At 35.9% G+C, this 24234-nt stretch overlaps 1 protein-coding gene across 1 annotated transcript in view; it reads right to left on the bottom strand.

Moving 5' to 3' along the window:
* LOC150097833 (transmembrane protein 50A) overlaps positions 1 to 24234 on the bottom strand; it is a 138662-nt gene that overhangs the window by 18840 nt on the left and 95588 nt on the right. The window contains exon 5 of the mRNA XM_090406085.1: positions 13054 to 13114. Coding sequence (XP_090262211.1) covers positions 13054 to 13114 — 61 coding nt within the window. The remainder of the gene's footprint in view (positions 1 to 13053; positions 13115 to 24234) is intronic.

Genomic DNA, 24234 nt, shown 5'->3' with positions numbered 1-24234 from the left:
GGACTCAGTGTAGCATGTTTAGTCTGGATGAACGGAACACCTATGGTGAAAGACTGTTGGAATTTGCCTATGCTAACAGATAAGTTATTACCAATACCTGCTTCCAAAAACACACATGATGGGTCTGTAAAAATAGTCACAATTTAACATTATGAATATTTTTACAAATTGTTTATGTTAGTATATTTTTAGTTTTGGTTTCATAACACATATATTCGGCACTTGCGATGTGCCTGTTATTGATACTTACTGGATTTGGATAGTTTTGTTACTTTCAGAAATGTTATTGTAATTTAAAATTATATGTTGTGTTTTATAAAGACATTCTCATTACACTAACAGAGACATGTCAGCCATTATATGTAACCTCTCGCTTGCCATTTTACATGGAGCGTGCATGCTCGCCAGGTAGTTTGATGAGTGATTGACAGATGACAGATAGAGCGTTCGGTATCGAAGTAACGGAGGAAACAAGAAAGAGCTAATGGAAGTTTTAAGAATGCAAATGGAGGAATTTTGTTCTTATGAAGTTTATTTAGTTTTATGTGACAGCTGGAAGAATATTAATAGTAGATTCCGAAAAGGAATAGTAAAACTGTGAGTCTTTAAACTGGAGGAATTGAGACTGTCAACAAGCAATTAGTAAATAAAAGAAGATATTACAGTCGATGTTCTAAAGGAATGTTCAAGGAAATGCTGATTGGAAAGTTTCATCTGTCTTAAGGATGGCAGATCTATTTGTTATTTCTACTGGAAAGGGCAAAGGAATTAGTTCAACTTAGATATGTTGCTTTTGAAGTAGTAGAAGAAACTTTTTTCCCTCCAGTACAAAAATGAGTAAACTGTGGGTCAAACTGAACTGAAAGAGATGAGAGTATTTATACGTCAGTGAGACAGGAGCAATAATATTGTGTGCTATATAAAAAGGAAAAAAAAAAGGATCCTAGCGGAAAAGAAGAACATTTTATATTTTGGGAAAAGGCCCTAACAAAGAAACTGACTATGAACATTTTTGTTGTGAAATAAGGTGTTTAGTCTGTAGACGTGATTAAGTATAGTTAAACAATCCAGTAATAGAATGAGTAGAGAATGGGTGATTCTAATATTTTTGGATAAGAAAATCTCTAAAGTGTAGATTTATTTTAGAAGGCCTTGGATCCAGTATTTTGTAGTTAAGTAATTTTATTAAAAGTGTATATACTGTTTTAGTTTTATTAAATGTGTATATTTTGTGTATTTGGTCTTGAGTCAATGATTTTCTGGATTCTAAAAGAAACAGTTAAAAGTCATTTCACTAATTGGAATTGAACCCTTGTGTATAACACTCAGAATAAAAAAACAATTTTAATAGAGATCATCTCATAACAAAACGGATTAATAATTATCTCTTAACAGGTTTATACTTAGACATCTAACATTGATGAGTCAAGGCACCAGCTTGATTATATTCTGTTTCTCCAACTGTGGAAGACAAGTATCTCTGATGTGCATACTTGTCCTGGAGCAGACTGTGGTACGGATCATCAGCTAGTAAGAGCAAAAGTAAGACTAAGAATTTGAAACCTTCAAAGTCAGGCAAGTCCCACTAGACTAGACTCTAGAGTAATTCCTAGTGGGTTTGCACAAGAAGCATCAACTCGTTGGATGATCTTTTTGGAGACTGGTGAGAACTCACCCAAAATGCTTTGGGAAGGAGTCAAGATTATAATACAGGATACAGCCAAGAAGTATCTGTCCAATAGAAGACTGAGAGACCCGTGGATATCACATTCAACATGCGATCTAATTGAAAGAAGGCAGTTGGAGAAACAAAGAGACACAGGGGGTGAAGAATGTAAACATTATATAGAGAAGTCAGAAGAGCCATCAGGCAGGACAAGGAAAATTTTTATACTAATAAATGTGAAGAGATAGAGTTCCAGATGAGGATGCACAATTATAAGATGTTTCGTTTAGTTCATGAACCTAAAGCACAAGTTTAAGCCCAAATTGAATGTCATCAAAGACAGGAATGGAGTAGTACTAACAGAAGAACTGGAAATAAAAAAAAAACATATGAAAAGAATACTGTGAGGAACTGTACAGCAGAGAGTATGAGAAAAATTCGATCTAGAACCTCCTCCATTTGGGCATGAGGCTGAAAGAGCAGTTAAACAGCTTAACAGCAATAAGGCCCTGAGTGCAGATGGAATCCCAGCAGAGTTAATTAAGGATACAGGGGATGGTAGGATAAGAGGATAGATTGATTAAAGGATATGGGAGACAGGATCATGGTCTAGATACTGGAAGAAGTTGGTTTTTATACCACTATATAAGAAGGGAAATATGAAGGATTGCAAGAACTACAGAACTATTACTTTAATCTCACATGGAAGCAAGATTTTATTAAAGATCATTCTAAATAATATTGAGGTCAAAGTTGAAGAAGAGATGCCTGAATATAGCTTGTCTTTTGTGTGTGTGTGCGCGCGCGCACCCCAGATGACCTTAATATGAAGGTCAAAACATCGGGAAAGTTAAAATAATTTTTCCTAACATGGTTGTAATTTACAAAATTTTACTGAAATGAATTGACAGAAGAGAGTTGAAATACTTTGGAGACATTGAACCAATGGAAAGAGACCTTCTCAAAACAGTAATAGAAGATAAAGTTCCTGGAAAAAGATGAAGGGGCAGATCATCAATGATATGGATGGATGGAGTGTCTGTAGTGACTGATCTTCAGCTCTCTGAAGCCACCAGAAAAGCATAAAACAGAACCACTGGGGATAACTAGAAAATGCATGTCCTTTATTCTTTTAGGGTGCATGATTCATTATTTTTCTAAACGAGCAGGGTTTCAACGTAGTGGAATCATTTTTGGCGTTCTCAGGAGCAAAGCCATATTCATTAATTTCTCTAATTTGTTCTAAGGAATTGCAAGTAAATTGTGCTGATCAGGGATGATGTACTGGGTCCCCTTTGATATTTTCTTTACTACTGTTCAATGTTCTGCTCAATCTTTTGTATTTCCTTTTCACCTTTTACCTTTGGCATGCTTGGGAGCAAGCTGGATGTTTGTCCTTGCCATTAGTGCATTTGTGTGTTCTGCATTTACAATCATGCTCTTTGTTACATTAGACACAGATGGTGAAGCTATGACAGGCAGTCTCAGCAAAGATAAACAAGCACCCTACATGGAGGGGGACTGGAGACAAAAAAAAGCTATCAGCAATCTGAAACATGGAAAGGCACTAGTTGGATAATGATATTCCACCAAAAACTTTATATCACATGTTCTTGATATACATGTAATCACTATCAAATGTGGTTTTAGTTCTCTTTCATATTTATGAGAAAAACTGACATCGTTTTTTTTTTATGTAACCTATCTAATAATACTGTAAACCTATGATATATTAGCTGATCTATGGGCTAAAGTTAGATAATTTAGGAAAGAAAAAAGTAAAGAAAATAAATCTAGAGACCAAACAAAAAACTTTTCAAGTCACTTCAGTTTTAAATAGGATGATCTCACACTGAACAACAAGATCCAATGCACTACCTGAAAACATTTATACACATCTATGCCACAGTGGAGTGAGACACACTGTTATAAAAATGCTGATGACTTATATATATATGAAATAACCATTATGGTGAAATACTACAAGTACAAGAAAAAGACTCATGCCGGCTTGGACGTCGCTCAGTCAAACAAGGTCCGCATCCCCAATCGAGTAATCAGGGTTGGATCAAAAAATCAGTTACTGAAAACAAAGACAAAAAAATCAACCTCAGGCCTGTAAAGGATGGAATATCAATTGGCACATGGAATGCCTGTATACTCTGGGCAACTGGAAAATTGCAGTTGCTTCAAGAAGAAATGAAGAAATACAGATGTGATATATTGGATATTTCAGAAACAAGATAGACATTGTCAGGGGAATCAAATGGTGGAAGAGTTCTCTGGTCAGGAAATGAAAGTAAGCATGAAGCGGGTGTAGGTTTCCTGATAAGTAATAATGCCTGTCAGGCAATGATAGGATACAAACCAGTTAGTGAAAGAATAATGGTTGCAAGATTCAGTGCCCAACCATTTAATATCACAACCATTCAAATATATGCACCCACTGCAGAGAGTGCAGATGAAAACATTCAGAAATTTTACAGGGATCTACAACTAGTAATTGATGAGGTGCCGAAGCAGGATATACTCATCATTGGAGGAGACTGGAATGCAAAGATTGGCAAAAATAATGCAGGATGGGAAAATTTGTATATGGAGAAAGAAATGAACGTCGAGAGATGCTTCTGGAATTTGCCACGGATAACAACCTGATGATTTGCAATACCAAATTCCAACAAAAAGATTGTCGTAAATGGACGTGGCGCTCCTTCGATGGCAAACACAGGAATATGATCGACCTGATATTAATAGACCAGAAATGGAGAACCTCAGTTCAACAGTGCAGATCATTCCAAGGAACTAATATTGATTTGGACCACAGTTTAGTGATTGCGAATATAAGACTAAAACTGAAACAAAAGTACAAAGGAAAGTTCCAAAAAGCAAGAGACATCTCAAAACTAAATGAAGACAGGCTAAGAACAGCATATCAGAACATATTGGAAACTAAGCTTAAGACCCCAAGTGAAAAACAAAATATAAATACAAGAGCAGAACGACTGACTACAGTGCTAAAAAAAAGCAGTAGAGGAAGTAATTCCTGAAAGAGAAAAGATAAACAAGAAATGGATAACTCAGGAAACCCTAAAATTGGTACAAGAGAAAAGAGAACTGAAACTTAAAAGAGATAATTCAGAGGCAGTTTTCCCATGAGTTATGCCGTCAAAAATGCAATGAAGTGCGGAAAGCAGCAAGATCTGATAAAGCTAAATGGTTAGAGGACCAGTGCAAAGACATTGAACAGTACTATGGAGAACACAAAACTAGAGAGGTCTACAAACTTATAAGAAATGTCAATAGGAAGTGGCAAACAAGATCAGTATCAGTCAAAGATGAAAATGGTAAAGTATTGATGGACAAGACAGAAATCATACATAGATGGACAAGATATTGCAGCAAACTATATAAAAATCAACTGAATGATACTGCAACAGAAGTAATCAAAGAACTGAAAGCAATCTCTCCACCAGCAGAGATCTTTGAAAATGACATCTTGGAAGAGGTGAATAAGGCTATAAAACATCTCAAGAACAACAAGAGTCCTGGAAATGACAACATAATAGGCAAGATGCTAAAATATGGGGGAGAATCAGTATGTAAAAGAAATACATCAGCTATGTAATGAAATATGGAGATCAGGATATGCCCTGGAAGAGTAGAAAAAACGGGTCTTGGTTGTTCTTCATAAGAAAGGCAGTGCTTTAGAATGCACCAATTACAGAACTATTGCATTAATGAGTCATCTTGGCAAAGTGCTGATGAAAATACTAACAGAACACCTGAAGGGGCATATGGAGGCACATCTTCCGGATGAGCAAGCCGGATTTCGACAAGATCGAAGTACAGTGCAACAAATACTCACACTAAGACTAAGACTAATAGCAGAGAAAGCTTGAAGAAAGAACAAAACGATATATTGCTGTTTCGTGGACTTCCAAAAAGCATTTGATAATATTGACCAAAATATAACATTGGGTGTCTTGGAATCCTATGGTGTGGACAATAAATTGATCCGCCTGCTGAAAGATATAAACAGCCAAGTGCAAGCAAAAATCAGGATAGCAGGTGAGACTGGAGATTGGTTTGCCATTAGTTAAGGCACAAGACAAGGGGACCCAATATTACCAATCATCTTCATCACACATCTGGGAAGAACACAGATAAGATTAGAGAAGGTGGAGGCATTTCAATAAATGGCATGAGAATAAACTACCTCTGCTTTGCAGATGACATCGTCCTGATTGAAGAAGACGCAGCAAGGCTGGAACAGACATTGCAAACACTATACACAGAAGGATAAAGATATGGACTAAATGTCAACTTTGAAAAAACTAAAACAATGATATTTGGACAACAGGAGTTACTGAACAGAGTTACGATAGACAGATTTCAACTGAAAAATGTGGAACACTTCACATATCTTGGATGCCACATTACGCATGACTCGGACCCCAAAAAAGAGATAAAAATTAGAATAGCCAGAGCAACAACTATTTTAAAAGCCATGGACAAAATATGGAAGAGCCAAGCTATAAAGATGCAAACTAAACTGCACATTGTAGAAACTTGTATCTTCAGCAGCATGCTCTATGGATGCAAGGCCTGTGTGCTCCTGAGAGAATCTGAAAGGAGGATATTGGCATTTGAAAAGAAGTGCTATAGAAAGATCTTGAGAATAAGCTGGATACAGAAAATGAACAATAAGGAAATCTACAGACGAATACAACCAAAAGAAAACCTGATCCAGAAAATAATCAAAAGGAAACTACATCTATTTGGCCATATATGTAGAATGAATGATGAGAGAAAATTAAAAAGTTGCTGTTTGGAATGATTGAAAGAAAGAACAAAAGAGGAAGACTAAACAGAGAATGGGGCGATGACATCATCAAATGGTGCAGAAACTCTATACACAAACTGAGTCATCTTGCACAAAATAGAATGCAATGGAAGAATCATATCAAGATGGCAGCAGACACCTATGGGCATTGGACCAATGGTTGTTGATGATGATGAATGAAAATCATACAGTGAGGATTTTCATTATCAAAGAAAAATTCGAGAGCTGCAGTGAGGATTGCAGCAAATGCTTAAAGAGAAGGAGGGAGCACTGTGGATACATGTCCTGAACAGTTGGAGGTATCCTGGAGAAAGACAAGTGTAATGATGATAATTAGTGGCTATGTTTTTACATGAAAAAAGTGGAAGAATCATAGTTTGTGAAAAATGTGAAAATTATCCTAAATGTGAAAACAACATTTCACAATCAGAAAAATTTAGGATTCATAAACTGCTAGGAGTTGTATGGGTGAATAGTAGCATCTTGAATGGAAAAGGACACCAATTGTATGGAGGATGTGATGTGTTTATGCCAGGAAAGACTAGAGATGTTGGACTCATTGATGGTGGTTTGGAAAATAGGAAGTTAGAAGATGCAGTTATCTCTCTTCTTTAATTAGCCAAAGATGAGGGGAGGTGAAAGCATTGTCTTTCTGATGAGAAATAAGAAAGGAGTGACTGTTTTGGTAACAGAAGTTCACGAACCTGTCTTTATCCTAAAACAGAATGGTAAGGCAATCGCACTATTAAGACTTGGCTATGAAAGATCGTGCAGCTTGTAACATTTGAGGAGTATAATAATTGTTTGTCAACTAAAGAGAAAGGGAGTTTACTCTTATAAAATTACATATAGAATTTATGGTTAAGTCATTAATGTATGTCAGTAATGAAAGAGAAAAACATATGACAAAGTCACAGAGCACTGTGGTATATTGGTGGAAAAACTTGAAGAGGAGAAATCCTTCATCACTAATTAATTGGTAGATCTCCAAGTAGTGAAGAAGAGTTGGCTGTTAATGAAGGTGATAGTTTGAGAGAATTAATTCAAAAGCACTGAGATCATATGGATATAATTCAGATATTAAACTTTTATTTAGGGATAAAATGAAATAAGCTGGGGTGCTTAAGGGTCAAAGCTGTATAACTGAGAGGAGACCTCCACATAGCCTTTAAAGGAATGAGGAGAACCGACCATTGCTTCTGACCTGATGTCCAATCCTCACCTTCTCGTGGTGCACCCTGTTGGGTATCTACTTTGATACTGAACGAACGAGGATGGGCTGGCAATTTAGGATTTAGCTAACCAAATTGTATTCTTATTGGTTAAACCAATATACAAAATGATGGTACAATATGACAAAATTTCATGCCGGCTGGGGCATTGCCCGGTTAAACAAGGCCCCCTTTGTTTTTGCCAGGGAACCAGGGCAAACAGCGCAAAATCAGCTACTGGAACAAATCTGAAAGCACACCCCAACTCAACATCACCAGAGTTAAAGATCGGTACTATCAACGTAAGAAGCCTGAATGGCAAAGGAAATGGAGCTAGCTGAGGAATTAGATAAGTACCAGATCAACATAATAGGGGTGACTGAAACAAAAAAGACCAAAACTGGTGAGGTGTTTATGAGCAATAAATAGAAAATGTTATATTCAGGCAATGACAATCAAGGAAAAGAAGGAGTAGCCATAGTATTCAACACAAAATACGAGGCTAATCTTCTTGAACGGCAGTCAGTCTCAAGTAGAGTAATGTGGGCAAATATGAGAATGGGGAACTGGACAATGAGGCTTATTTGTGCCTATGGTCCCACAGAAGGTTCTACTAAGGTAGAAGTGGAGGAATTTTTTGACACTTTAGAAAAAGCAACTGAAACAATGAAAAAGGAAAAGTCGGTCCTTGTTAGGGATCTGAATAGAAGACTAGGAAATGATTGTCAGACACAAAAATATTTTGGGAAAACTTGGAGAAAAGAGCAAAGCTAATAATAATGGCAAATACCTGTTGGATTTCTGCTCAGGACATAGACTGGTTATTACTAACACCATGTTCCAATATAAAAATGTGCACAAATTCACATGGAGAGAAGAGGCAAGGAATAAAAAAAGTCTCATTGACTATGTTATTGTCGATAGTGATGTTTTCTCCTTGGTTCAGGACACCAGAGTGTACAGAGGATTTGAAATTGGAAACGATCACTATTTAGTCTTGAGCAGGATAAAATTGAATTTCATATTGAAAAGAATAACATGTAAGAAACTTTTAAAGCGAATAAAAGTTGAGCAGCTCTCAGATGTGAATTGTAGATTAAAATACACAAAGATTATTGAAGAAAAAATGAAAGAGTTTGAGAACAGGAACCAAAACAAAAACATATCCATACTTGAAGTAGAAAAAGCCATCAAAGGCTTGAAATGTGGAAAGGCAGCAGGAGTAGATGATATTCGATCAGAAATGCTGAAGTATGGTGGTATAAAAGTCTTACAGTGGCTGCACTGCATAGTTCAGAAAGCCTGGACAGAGGGATGAATTCCCGATGATTGCTCTCATAGTACCCATATAACATATAAAAAAGGAAATCAAACTGAATGTGAGAATTACAGAGGTATTTCCCTACTGAGTGTTCCTGGCAAGATCTATGCAAGTATACTTGAGAAACGGTTGAGAAGAATTGTGGAAGAAAAGCTTGGTGAAGAACAAGCTGGATTCAGGCCAAATAGAGGATGTCACGATCAGATCTTCACTTTACGACAAATAGTCGAGAAGGCATGGGAATATAACAAAGATTTGTATTTAAGTTTTGTCGATTTGGAAAAGGCATACGACAATGTGCCAAGAGAGAAACTATTCAATACGCTACAGTTATATGGTGTCAATGGGGCATTATATCAAGCAATACTTAGTCTTTATTTGAGTTGTAAGTCAGCAGTTAGAATTGAAGGAAGTACAGGAAGATGGTTTAATGTTAAATCTGGTGTGAGACAAGGATGTACATTATCCCCTCTATTATTCATTATCTATATGGATCACATTATGAAGGAAAGTGGTATTAAACCTGATATCAAAATTGCAGATGTTAATGTCAGCTCTTTGCTTTATGCGGATGATGTTATGCTTCTAAATAAATCCGCTACAAGTCTGCAAGATTCTCTGACTAAATTCAATTGCTGTTGTAATAGATATGGTATGAAGGTCAGCAATAAAAAGTCAAAGACAACGAAAATAGGAAGAATCATTGAAAATGTCAACTGTGTTGTGAATGGAGAACCTGTGGAACAAGTAAAACATTTCAGCTACTTAGGCACGATTTTTACTGAAGATGGTAAATTAAATATAGAAATAGACAACAGAATCAGCAAAGCTGGTATGGTGGGAAGTCAACTGAATAAATTCATATGGAATAAAAGAGAAATTAGTCGGAACACTAAATTAGCTGTATACAAGACAGTGTTCAAACCAGTTTTAACTTATGGATCTGAGAGCTGGGTGAGAAGTAAAACTCTTGACCAAAGACTAGAGACCGCAGATATGAGAGTCCTGAGGAAGATCAGAGGCGTGAACAGATGGCATCAATGTCAGTATCATATTAAAAATGAGAATATTAGGAAAGAACTTGACATTGTCAGCATCCAGGAATGCGTTAGCAGAGCTAATCTCAGGTGTTATGGTCACTTAAATAGAATGGGAGAGGAAAGATTAGCAAAACAAGTGTTCTCTGCCAGGTTGGCAGGATAACGACCCAGAGGAAGACCAAGATATAGGTGGATTGATATGGTACAAAGTGCCTTAGACGATAGAAATATAAGATCTGATAATGTTGGAGTCTTGACAAGTAACAGACTGATTCGTAGGAAAATTGTAGATAGGAAGTTAGTAATGATGTAATTTTTTCATGTAGTACTGTCATATCCTGTACACCCCTTGAGGGTACATGGCAGGAATTTGATGATGATGATGATGAAATAAGTTTACCTCTATACTGTTGGATAACTACAGCATGAGAAAGACATTTGGTAAAAACCAAATGGATGTGCATTAATTTTGTACCACAACTTTTGAGTAATCTCCGAGCTTTTTTTTTCAATGGATTTCATCCACAAGAAAAGTTCTAAACCTGTATTATTACATGTTTACAATAGTAGATCACTTATAATACCATGGAGCTATAAGTGATCATGCAGAAACTCTACTCTAGATACCAAATATTAAAAGCCACTTCAGGTTCTAATAAGCATGGTGGCAGACCAGAAAATGAAAATCATCTACCAACTAAACACAATATTCACTTATAGCATATTGTATTAGTTCTGTCTGTTAGGCTGGTGTTTTAGATTTATGGCCAAAGCAACTACTAGACTATGAGGCTAGTGTACTACTTTCATGGCATCATGTATTCAGCTGAAAATTAGCAGCAATTCAGTTTGTGCAGATATGTTACACATGACATTTTCAACTTCTGTTGAGAATTGTTAGTTTGAAATTAATAATTAATCTTAGAATGTCTGAAAGTCTTACAGTATGCAAAGGAAAATTCAGGAAGTTTTTTTTATTTTGGAGGAACTACAACCTTTAAAAATTAAATCAGTCAGTGAAGATGCAGTTTGTATTCAAATTAAAAATTACACATATTTCAAAGTAAATTAACTGTAAAGCAAAAAAACTATTTGATGGTTGGGAAGAGGACTTAATTCCAAACTGGATTAAATGGGGGATACCAAATCAAAGTAAAAATTCAAATGTCATATGTTTCTGAAATTAAGATTTAAATACTGCTAAAGTTGCTTTTTTTTTTTTTTTTTGTAAATATAACCCATCTATGTGTGAAACCATGTGTCATAAGTATTAACTGTTAACCATAACAATAAAAACAGTGAATATAAGCACAAACAGCATCACTTTGAAAATAAGACTGAAAATTAGAAGCATGTAACCAACTATTATAATCTTTACTTGTATAAGGATTTACTATAATGAAATATATTTTAATACCTTTATTTCAATATACAAATTTCTCCCACAAACCTAAGTTTCTGAAAAAACTCCTCTGTGTCTCCATATAAAATAATCACACATGCATGTGGAACCACATGCACGCATCAGAGAAGGAGTCTGATGCACTTCTATTTGAACCAGCATGTTACAGTCAACATTCACACTTATAAATGAATATACACTTCTACATGTATGACTGAGTGAACTATTAGATATTTTTTCTTCTTTGCATAAAGTACAATAATGCTGAGATATTTTTTTCTGTTTCTTGTCTTTCATTATCTATATGTTTGATGATTCATACACTGCTTAGAAGTCAACGGACCCCCCCCCCCCCATGGCCAAGGTGCATCGTGCCATGTAAAAAGTGACGTGTCTGTAACCAGTATAAATCAGAGGAATATGATGCTTCCTAGTCAGTGCAACTATGTCTGGGTGAAATAGCTGTGAGAAGGGAACTGATGAATTTGAAAGAAGTATAGTGATAGGATGCAATGTTGCAGGCCTATCTGTTTGGCAAATTGTTCACAAATTGGGTCATCCCAGGTGAACGATCAGTGATACCATACTGAGATGGAAGTGCAGAGTCAACTGCAAGTACTACCCACAGTAGATGATCCACCACACTCACTGAATGTGATTAGACGGTGCTATGAAGGATATGTAAGAACTGCCATTCAGACAAGGATATGCAAGAACCGCCATGTGTTCCAGGCATCGGCTGGAAACACAAATCTGCACAAAAACATTCAAAACTGAGGCTCACAATGGGTTTCAATGGTAGGACCACAATATGCAAAGAGCATATATAGTGAGACACAGAAGCTTAGAAATTCGTGTTATGGAGCAACGAATCACATTACACCCTCTACAGTGCAGATGGACAGGTGTGGATGTGGCAGATGACTGGTGAATGTCTCTTACCAAAGTGAGTAACCACCAACTATGAAATTCGAAGGCAGCGGTGTGATGTTATGATCCTGTGTTTCCTGCTTTGGCTTCAGACCTCTGACAATGTGATGTGATGTTTCCTACTTTATAGCATTTCTAGGGAACTGACCATGGTCTCTTTTAACCAAAACAATGCACCATGTCCTAAGGCTGTAGCTGTAAATTAATGGTTTGTGGACATGAACATTACCACACTTGACAGGCCTACATAGTGCTCTGATCTCAACCCTACTGAACATCTGTGAGATGAACTGGAGAGTCAGGTGAGGTCAAGGGACATCTGCCACCACAACAGCCCAGGACCTCATTACATGTCTACAAAAAGAATGGTCTAAAATTCCCAATGATCACTATTGTACACGTGTGGAAAGTATGCCTTGTGGGACTGATGCAGTCATTGCAGTGAAAGGAGGTCCTAGGCTGTTTGTTCATCTTGGAATCGTGTCCACTGACCTTTTCCATGCAGTGTATTTACAGAATTCCAAAACCTGTATGAAATTACCTGTATATATTTATATCATGAATTTATGCTGATTACAAGGATATCATAAAAAGAAAAATACAAGGTAATTTGTGAGATAATTTTGCCACAGAAACTTACCCTAAGAAAATAAATGCATTTTGCAAAAAAACTGCTACTCCTGGCCACTGTGGATCTTTCACTGTTAAAAATAAAAAAATTAAAAAAAAAAGCAAATGTATAAACATATTACACACACACATATTACAATTTAAATAAACATATACATATCCAAAGTATTTCAGTCAGATGTCAATAAGATGAAATATTTGTTCAAGGTAAACAATTTTATTTGATATTAATAACAAAGTAACAAAAGTAATTTTCTTTCTCATCATCAAACTTTTAATGAAAAAAGCATTCTATTAATGCAAATGACTATCAAAAATTTAATAATTTACTTCATTTCAGACAAATTATGGAGACTACAACTGTGTTAAAAATAATTACTTTAATTTCCCCCCATTTCAAACTTCATATTAAGGTCATCATCTGGAGTATAGACACACACACACACACACACACACACATATATATATATATATATATATATATATATATATATTATATATATATACTAAGGCAAGCTATATTACATTACAAATAGTATACCAAAGCGACAATGATTTGTTCATCAGTTATTCTACTGGCCTGACTACCAGTTAAAAAATAATAATTAATTAATAAAATAAAATAATGACATCAAAGCTATATTCTGTTCATAACAAACAAGACAGTGTTCAAACCAGTTTTAACTTATGGATCTGAGAACTGGGTCAGAAGTAAACACTTGACCAAAGACTAGAGACTGCAGATATGAGAGTCCTGAGAAAGATTAGAGGCGTGAACAGAATGGTATCGATAGCAATATCATATTAAAAACGAGGATATTAGGAAAGGACTTGACATTGTCAGCATCCCGGAATACGTTAGCAGAGCTAATCTCAGGTGGTATGGTCACTTAAACAGAATGCGCGAGGAAAGATTAGCAAAACGAGTGTTCTTTGCCAGGTTGGCAGGAAAACGACCCAGAGGAAGGCCAAGATATAGGTGGATCGATACAGTACAAAGTGCCTTAGATGATAGAAATATAAGATCTGATAATGTTGGAGTCTTGACAAGTAACAGACTGATTTGGAGGTAAATTGTAGATAGGAAGTTAGTAATGATGTAAATTTTTCATGTAGTACTATCATATCCTGTACACCCCTTGAGGGTACATGGCAGGTATTTGATGATAATGATGTTAATATGGCAGTGAGAATTGATATATCATCACATTTTGAAGAAATGTACCATGGAATTAACATCTGACTTAGCATATTTGTTTAATATCAGTCTTACATTGAGTGAAATTCCAAAGGAGTAGAAGAAAAGCAAGATTGTACCACTTCATAAGAGAGGTGACAGAACTCAATCTGTGTGTTCAGGTTGAGGTTAAAGCATTAGAGGCTACTGAGAACCAGGATCCAGAATTGGGTTGAAAACAGTATTATCTTTGATGGACAGTACAGATTTGCTAAAGGGAAATCATGTTTTAGTAATATGCTTACGTATTACAATAAGGTGACAGCAGCATTGGATGCAGGAAATGGATACACAGTGGTTATGTTTAGATTTTGCAAAGGCTTTTGAGCTTACCAAATAAGTTGATAGTAAATGGGGTTGGATATTAGACTAGTGCATTGGAATGAAGATTGGAGATGAGAAATATCAGCAAGTTGCATATCAGTGAGCAATATCCTAGAAGAGGAAAGTCACTAGTAGCATGCCTCAGGGGGTCTGTTTTAGGGCCATTGTTGTCTAACCTTATATTAATGATATTGGGGAATGATTTGAATGGGAATATTCAGTTGTTTGGAGATGATATAAAGATGGGAAAAACTATAAGGAGTAGAGTAGATGATGCAGCTTTACAAGAAGACTTGAATAGACTCAATGAACTGGTGTGGGAGTGGGAATACTGGTTCAATGCTGCAAAATGTGACGCTTTAAAATTTGGAAAACAAAGATGGGATATAGTTTGGTGTGGATATATTGTTGAAGGTGGAGGAAATAAGAGATCTTAGTGATGGTGAATAAAGATCTAAAATTTAGAGGACACAGACTTGCAGGAGTAAGGAGATTCTAGATCCATTGTATAAGACCTTGATTAAGCCACATAAGGACTACTGTAGTCAGATTTGGTCACCTAATTTTTAAAAGGATGAAGAGATACTGGAAAGGGTCCAGAGGGAGTTGACTAAGGTAGTTTCTATTCTCTGGAATGTTGTGTATGAAGAAAGATTGAGAAGATGATATGATAGACTTACAAGTTAGTAAGGGATTGTTATAGAATTAACGTTGAGGTTTATCATAAAATGGTGGGAGATGGGGAAAGAACAAGAGGCAATTTCTAGAAGCTGTATTTGGAGTGTGTAAGCAAGGAAGTGAGAAGCAGGTTTTTTGCACAGAGTTGTGAATGATTGGAATGCACTGCCTGAGATTGTGGTGTCTGCAGAGAATTGGAATGTATTTAAGGCATGGCATGATGAGCTGCGTATGACAAAAGGACTGCCTGTAATGAGTCCCTTCATGGGGGGGGGGAGCTCAGGATAAGAATTTCTGAACATTTTCATCTTGTGAGAACCTTCAGGTACAGTTTTCTGGTTACAAAATACATACACCAGAAAGTAAACTGATTCTATGTGACATCATCATCCATCTCAGAAATCAGGTATTATTAAAATACTAACACACTGTGCACACATCTTATATTTCACTGATTCTCTTTTAAACAGAAAACATCCTTGATCAGAGTTACCGTCATCTCCCTGGAAGAAGCTTTAAGAATATCAATTCTGTATATTAAGGGTGGGTTGGAAAGACTACTTCATGGCATTAACTTTCAAATTTTTTTCTGTAATGTCACTATCATAATTCCTAACATATACCCTAATGGGGGGGAGGGGGTCCAGGATCTTATGACAGTAATACATGAAAAGTTACATTATTACTAACTTCCTATCAAACAATTTTGCTTCCAGATTAGCCTGTTATCTGTCAATATTCCAATATTATCAGATCTGATATTTCTGTCTTCTAATGTACTTTTTACTGTATCAATTCATCATCATCACCATCATCAAATTCCTGACATTTAACCTCAAGGGGTGTACAGAATATGATAGTACTACATGAAAAATTTACATCATTACTAACTTCCTATCTACAATTTTCCTACAAATCAGTCTGTTACTTGTCAAGACTCCAACATTATCAGATCTTATATTTCTATCGTCTAAGGCACTTTGTACCGTATCAATCCACCTATATCTTGGTCTTCTTCTGGGTCGTTTTTCCTGCCAACCTGGCAGAGAACACTTGTGTTGCTAATCTTTCCTCTCCCATTCTGTTTAAATGACCATACCACCTGAGATTAGCTCTGCTAACGCATTCTTGGAAGCAGCCAATGACAAGTTCTTTCCTAATATCCTCGTTTTTAATATGATATTGCCATTGATGCCATCTGTTCATGCCTATAATCTTTCTCAGGACTCTCATATCTGCAATCTCTAGTCTTTGGTCAAGTGTCTTACTTCTGACCCAGCTCTCAGATCCATAAGTTAAAACTAGTTTGAACACTGTCTTGTATACAGCTAATTTAGTGACCCTACTAATTTCTCTCTTATTCCATATGAATTTATTCAGTTGACTTCCTACCATACCAGCTTTGTTGATTCTGTTGTCTATATCCATATTTAATTTACCACCTTCACTAAAAATCGTGCCTTAGTAGCTGAAATGTTTAACTTGTTCCACAGGTTCTCTGATCACAACACAGTTGACATTTTCAACAATTCTACCTATTTTCATTGTCTTTGTCTATTTAATGCTGACCTTCATACCATATCTATTACAACAGTTATTCGATTTAGTCAGGGAATCTTGCAAACTTGTAGCGGATTTATTTAGAAGTATAACATCGTCTGCATAAAGCAAAGATCTGACATTAACATCTCCAATTTTGATATCATGTTTAATACCACTTTCCTTCATAATGTGATCCATATAGATAATGAATAACAGATGGGACAATGTACATCCTTGTCTCACACCAGATTTAACATTAAACCATCCTGCCGTACTTCCTTCAATTCTAACTGCTGACTTACAACTCAAATAAAGACTAAGTATTGCTTGATATAATGCCCCATTGACACCATATAACTGTAGCATATTGAATAGCTTCTCTCTTGGTACCTTGTCATATGTCTTTTCCAGATCGACAAAACTTAAATACAGATCTTTGTTATATTCTCATGTTTTCTCAAGTATTTGTCGTAAAGTGAAGATATGATCGTGACAGCCTCTATTTGGCCTGAATCCAGCTTGTTCTTCACCAAGCTTTTCTTCCACAATTCTTCTCAACCGTTTCTCAAGTATACTTGCATAGATCTTGCCAGGAACACTCAGTAGGGAAATACCTCTGTAATTCTCACATTCAGTTTGATTTCCCTTTTTATATATGGGTACTATGAGAGCTCTACTCCAATCATCGGGAATTCGTCCCTCTGTCCAGGCTTTCTGAACTATGCAGTGCAGCCACTGTAAAACTTTTATACCACCATACTTCAGCATTTCTGGTCGAATATCATCTACTCCTTCTGTCTTTCCACTTTTCAAGCCTTTGATGGCTTTTTAATTAATTAATTAAAAAGCCATCATTAAGATATGCCAATGATACAGCTCTTCTGGCTGACAATATTCAGGATCTTCAAAATCTTTTGGAACTAATAAATTAAGAGAGTGAAAAAATGGGATTAAAAATAAATATCACCAAAACTAAATTCATGGTCATAAGCAAGAAACCAATTCTTAATTTAGCACTTTCTTTAAATAGAAAACAAATAGAAAGAGTGGCAAAGTTTAAAAATCTCAGATGCTGGTTAAATGAAGATTACAATCCAGAAATGGAAATAAAAGTTAGAATTGAAATGGCAAGAAAAAATTTTCTCTTGATGAAATCAACACTGTGTAACCACAGTTTAAACTTAGAGCGTAGAGTATGCATGGTTAAATGCTATTTATGGTCTGTACTGCTGTACGGTGCATAAATCTTGGACCTTAAAAACAACATCAATAAAAAGACTTGAAGCCTTGGAGATGTGGTTATACAGACGAATGTTAAAAATCCCATGGACAGCAAAAACGTCCAATCAGGAAGTACTGGAACAAATGGGGAAATCATGTGAACTTTTAGATACCATAAAAAGAAGGAAAACTGCATATCTTGGTCACCTACTTCGTAAAGAAAAATATAAGATACTTCAACTGATTATAAAAGGGAAGATAAATGGAAGAAGAGGACAAGGAAGACGAAGAAAATCTTGGCTGGCAGACATCAGACAGTGGACTGGTATGAACTCTGAGAGACTGCTCAGAGTAGCTGACAATCACTCCAAATTTGCCAAGGTGGTCACCGACCTCCGATAGGAGATGGCACTCAAAGAAGAAGAAGATGGCTTTTTCTACTTCAAATATGGATATGTATTCCTGACTGTATGCCTGTTGAGTGTTTTTTTACCACTGTGCTATCACTGTTTGTTTCATTTAGCAATTTTTCGAAGTAATTACTCCAGACTTCAAGGATATCTTTTTCTCCCGTTTTCATGTCACCTTTATCATCTCTAACTCCTTTTACAGCACTCTTTACTCCATTTCTAAACTTCTTCAACAACGTCCAGAATATTTTGCCACCTTCTAGATATTTATTTTCTATGTTCTTACCAAAGTACTCCCATGACTTTTGTTCAGCTAGTTTTACACAGTGTTTAGCTTTCTTAGATTTGTCACTGTATTCTCTAAGAGCAAAAGCTTATTTGCCAGGAACTTTTGATATGCTTCCTTCTTTTCCTTCACTGCCTCTTTAACTTCCTGTGTCCACCATGGAGTTCTGATTTTTCTATCCTTGCAGACTACCTCACCACATGCCTCTCTGGATGAATCGATCAGGGTTTTTTTCAAGGATTGCCAATGAATCTCCAAGGTTTGGTTCCTGTTCTCAAACTCTTTCATTTTTTCTTCAATAATCTTCGTGTATTTTAGTCTACAGTTCACATCTGAGAGTTGCTCAACTTTTATTCGCTTTAAAACTTTCTTACATGTTATTCTTTTCAATATGAAATTCAATTTTATCCTGCTCAAGACTAAACAGTGATCACTTGCAATTTCAAATCCTCTGTACACTTTGGTGTCCTGCACCAGGGAGAAAACATCACTATCAACTATAACATAGTCAATAAGACTTTTCTTATTCCTTACTTCTTCTCTTCATGTGAATTTGTGCACTTTTTTTTGTTGGAACATGGTGCTAGTAATAACCAGTCCATGTCCTTAGCAGAAATCCAACTGGTATTTGCCATTATTAGCTTTGCTCTTTTCTCTAAATTTTACTCAAAATATTTTTGTCTGTCTGACAATCATTTCCTACTGTGCTATTTAGATCCCCAACAAGAACCAACTTTTCCTTTTTCATTGTTTCAGTTGCTTTTTCTAAAGCGTCAAAAAATTCCTCCACTTCTACCTTAGTAGAACCTTCTGTGGGACCATAGGCACAAATAAGTCTCATTGTCCAATTCCCCATTCTGATATTAGCCCACATCACTTTACTTGAGGCCGCCCGCCATTCAAGAAGATTAGCCTCATATTTTGTGTTGAATACTATGGCTACTCCTTCTTTTCCTTGACTGTCATTGCCTGAATATAACATTTTCTATTTATTGCTCTGAAACACCTCACCAGTTTTGGTCTTTTTTGTTTCAGTCACCCCTATTATGTCGATCTGGTACTTATCTAATTCCTCAGCTAGCTCCATTTCTTTGCCATTCAGGCTTCTTATGTCGATAGTACTGATCTTTAACTCTGGTGATGTTGAGTTGGGGTGTGCTTTCAGATTTGTTCCAGTAGCTGATTTTTCGCTGATTGCCCTGGTTCCCTGGCAAAAACAAAGGGGGCCTTGTTTAACCGGGCAATGCCCCAGCCGGCATGAAATTTTGTCATATTTTACCATCATTTTGTATATTGGTTTAAGCCAATAAGAATATTTGGTCAGCTAAATCCCAAATTGCCAGCCCATCCTCGTTCATTCAGTATCCAGGTATATACCCAACAGGGTGCACCACGAGAAGGTGAGGATTGGACATTAGGTCAGAAGCTCTGGTCGGTTCTCCACATTCCTTTAAAGGCTATGTGGAGGTCTCCTCTCAGTTATATAGCTTTGACCCTTAAGCACCTCAATCAGTTCATCTACATCTTGATCTTTCTTTGGATCTTTTTCCTGCCAACCTGGCAAAGAACATTTGTTTATCTAATCTTTCCTCTCCCATTCTGTTCAAGTGTCCATACTACCTGAGATTAGCTCTACTAACATATTCCTGAATACTAACAATGTCAAGTCCTTTCCTAATATCCATGTTTTTAATCTGATACTGCCACTGATGCCACCTGTTCAGTCCCATAATCTTTCTCAAGACTTTCATATCTGTGGTCTCCAGTCTTTGATCAAGAGTTTTATTTCTAACCCAGCTATCAGATCCATAAGTTAAAAGTGGTTTGAACACTGTCTTGTATACAGCTACTGTACACCACAAATGCAAGACCCTTTGGGTTGTTTGCACTAGTCTAATATTTGCACGTCAAAAGGAGAAGAATCTATTCCGATAATAGGATAATCAATCCTTCTCATGGGATGAGTTGTTTATTATTACACGTCGGAAAATTAACTTTTCTTTTATGACTATTGTAGATTTTAAAGTGGTAACTATTTTGCTTGTATAACAGTTGGAAAATTTTACGTATAAAGCACGTGATTTCATATGTTAGTGACCAATTTATACATCCTTTATTTCTTTCTCCCCTTCAAGCATGAACTGACTATTCTTGGCAATTTGCCAGCCTGGGTTCTATGTACTGTGGGCATACAATAGTTTAGTGTTTTGACTAATCTCTCTCTCTCCATATAAATCCTACCACACAAGCTTTGCTAATTTTGATGTTGATTTCCAAATTTAATTTGCCATCTTCACTAAAAATTGTGCCTAAATAGTTGAAACTTGTTTTCTATAGGTTCTCCATTCAGTATACAGTTGATGATTTCAATGTTTCTACCTATTTTCATTGTATTTTTAATGCTGATTTTCATACGAAATTTATTACAGCAGTTATTCAATTTGGTCAGGAAATCCTGCAGACTTGTTCTGGATTTATTTAGGAGTATATAAGATTATCTGCATAAAGTAAAGAGCTGAGATTAACATCTTCAATTTTCACATCAGGTTTAATACAGCTTTCCTTCATAATGTTAATCCATATAGATGATGAACAACAGTGAAGATAATGTACATCCTTGTGACACAAATAACATCAAACAATCTTCCTCTACCTCCTTCAATTCTTACTGCTGATTTATAATTCAAATAGAGACTCTGTATTGTTTGATATAATGTCTCATCTACTCCATATAACTGGAGCAGTTTGAACGGCTTTGCTCTTGGCACCTTGATATATATGCCTTTTCCAGATATACAAAAATTAAATACAGATTCTTGTTATCTTCCCATGATTTCTCAACTATTTGTCTTAAAGTGAAATTCTGATCCTGACAACCTGTGTTTGGTTTGAACCAAGCTTCTCCTCCACAATTTTTGTTAAGCGTTTCTCAAGAATTCTTCCATAAATCTTATCAGGAACACTCAGTACAGAAATTCCTGTAATTCTCATTCAGTTTTATTCCCTTTTTTATAGATGGTTAAACATGAGCACACTACTCCAATCATCTGGAATTTGATCCTCAGACCAGGCCTTCTGAATTATGCAGCGCGGTCACTGTAAAACTCTTAAACCTCCATATTTTAACATTTCTGGTCAAATATCATCTACTCCAGCTGCCTTTCCACATTTCAGGTTCGTGATAACTTTTTTTGACTTCAAGTACAGATATGTATTCCAGACATTGCTGTTGAGTGCTTTCTACCACCATGTTGTCATTACTTGTTTCATTTAGTAATCTTTCAAAGTAATTACTCCATAAATCAAGAATATCTTTCTCTTCAGTTTTCATGTCCCCTTTGCCATCTCTAATTCCTTTTATAGTACTCTTTCCTCCATTTCTGAGCTTCTTCAACAGCCTCCAGAAAATTTTACCGCCTTTCTGATATTTATTTTCGATGTTCTTATCAAAGTCTGCTTGCTATGACATCTGTTTAGCTAATTTTACACAATGATTTGTTTTCTTACATTTTTATCCGTATTCCCTAAGAGCACAACCTGACTTACTTCCCAGGAACTTGCAATATTTCCTTGACTGCTTCTTTAACATCCTGAGTGCACCATAAAGTTCTGATTTTTCTCTCCTTACAGATTATCTCACCACATTCTTTTCGGACTGAATCAAAGTTTTCTTTAGTGTTTGCAACTACATTTCCAAGGTTAGGTACTTGTTTACAAACTTGTTCAGTTTCTCTTGAATAATGTATGTGTATTTGAATCTACAGATCACATCTGATAGCTGTTCGACTTTGATTCATTTCAAAACTTTCTTACATAACCACCTTTTCAATATGAAGTTCAATTTTATTCTGTTCAATACTAAATGATAATCACTTCCTATTTCAAATCCTCTGTATCATGAACCAGTTTGAAAACTCATTCAGGACATTAGATGGCTTGAAAACATCACTGTCAACAATAACATAGTCAATGAGACTTTTCTTATTCCTTGCATCTTCTCTCCATGTGAATTTGTGCCCATTTTTATGTTGGAACACAGTGTTAGTAATAACTAGTTCATGTGCTGAACAGAAATCTAGTAGGTACTTACAATTATTACTAGCTTTGTTCTTTTCTCTGAATTTTCCCAAAATATTCTTATGTCTGGTAATCATTTCCTACTTTACTGTTTAGATCTCCAACACAGACCAATTTTTCCTTTTTCATTGTGTCAGCTGCGTTCTAATGCCTCGAAAAATTCCTCCACTTCTTCCTTAGTTGAACCTTCTGTGGGACCATAAACACAAACAAGTCTCATTATGCAGTTCCCCATTGTGATATTAGTCCACATCACCCTACTTGAAATTGCTTGCCATTCAAGAAGATGATTTTCACATTAAATCTCTGAACATTGCAAAAGAGTTTTGTAATGTTCAGAGATTAAATTCATTTCTCGACTCTGAAAGATAAAGACCCATCATCATCATCAAATTCCTGCATTGCACCCTCAAGAGGTGTACAGGATATGATAGTACTACATGAAAAATTTACATCATTACTAACTTCCTATCTACAATTTTCCTCCAAATCAGTCTGTTACTTGCCAAGACTCCAACATTATCAGATCTTATATTTCTATCGTCTAAGAAATTTGTACTGTATCAATTCACCTATATCTTGGTCTTCCTCTTGGTCATTTTCCTGCCAACCTGGCAGAGAACACGTGTTTTGCTAATCTTTTCTCGCCCATTCTGTTTAAGTGACCATACCACCTGAGATTAGCTCTGCTAATGCATTCCTGGATGCTAACAATGTCAAATTGTTTCCTAATACACTCGTTTTTAATATGATATTGCCATTGATGCCATCTGTTCATGCCTCTAATCTTTCTCAGGACTCTCATATCTGCGGTCTCTAGTCTTTGGTCAAGTGTTTTACTTCTGACTCAGTTCTCAGATCCATAAGTTAAAACTGGTTTGAACACTGAATTGTATACAGCTAATTTAGTGTTCAGACTAATTTCTCTCTTATTCCATATGAATTTATTCGGTTAACTTCCAACCATATCAGCTTTGTTGAATCTGTTGTCTATTTCCATATTTAATTTACCATCTTCACTAAAATTCGTGTCTAAGTAGGTGAAATATTTTACTTGTTCCAGAGGTTCTCCATTCACAATGCAGTTGACATTTTCAACAATTCTACCTTTTCATTGTCTTTGTCTTTTTTAATGCTGACCTTCATACCATATCTATTACAATAGTCAGGGAATCTTGCAAACTTGTAGCGGATTTATTTAGAAGTATAACATCGTCCGCATAAAGCAAAGAGCTGACATTAACATCTCCAATTTTGATATCATGTTTAATACCACTTTCGTTCATAATGTGATCCATATAGATAATGAATAACAGAGGGGATAATGTACATCCTTGTCTCACACCAGATTTAACATTAAACCATCTTCCTGGACTTCCTTCGATTCTAACTGCTGACTTACAACTCAAATAAAGA

Source organism: Typopeltis vanoorti, chromosome 16 (genome assembly GCF_054136105.1).
Source record: "Typopeltis vanoorti isolate ZY-2024b chromosome 16, IOZ_Tvanoo_1.0, whole genome shotgun sequence".
NCBI classification, from domain to species: Eukaryota; Metazoa; Arthropoda; class Arachnida; order Uropygi; family Thelyphonidae; genus Typopeltis; species Typopeltis vanoorti.
Note: the sequence above shows the minus strand (reverse complement) of the source record. Positions and strands in the feature narration are given on the sequence as shown.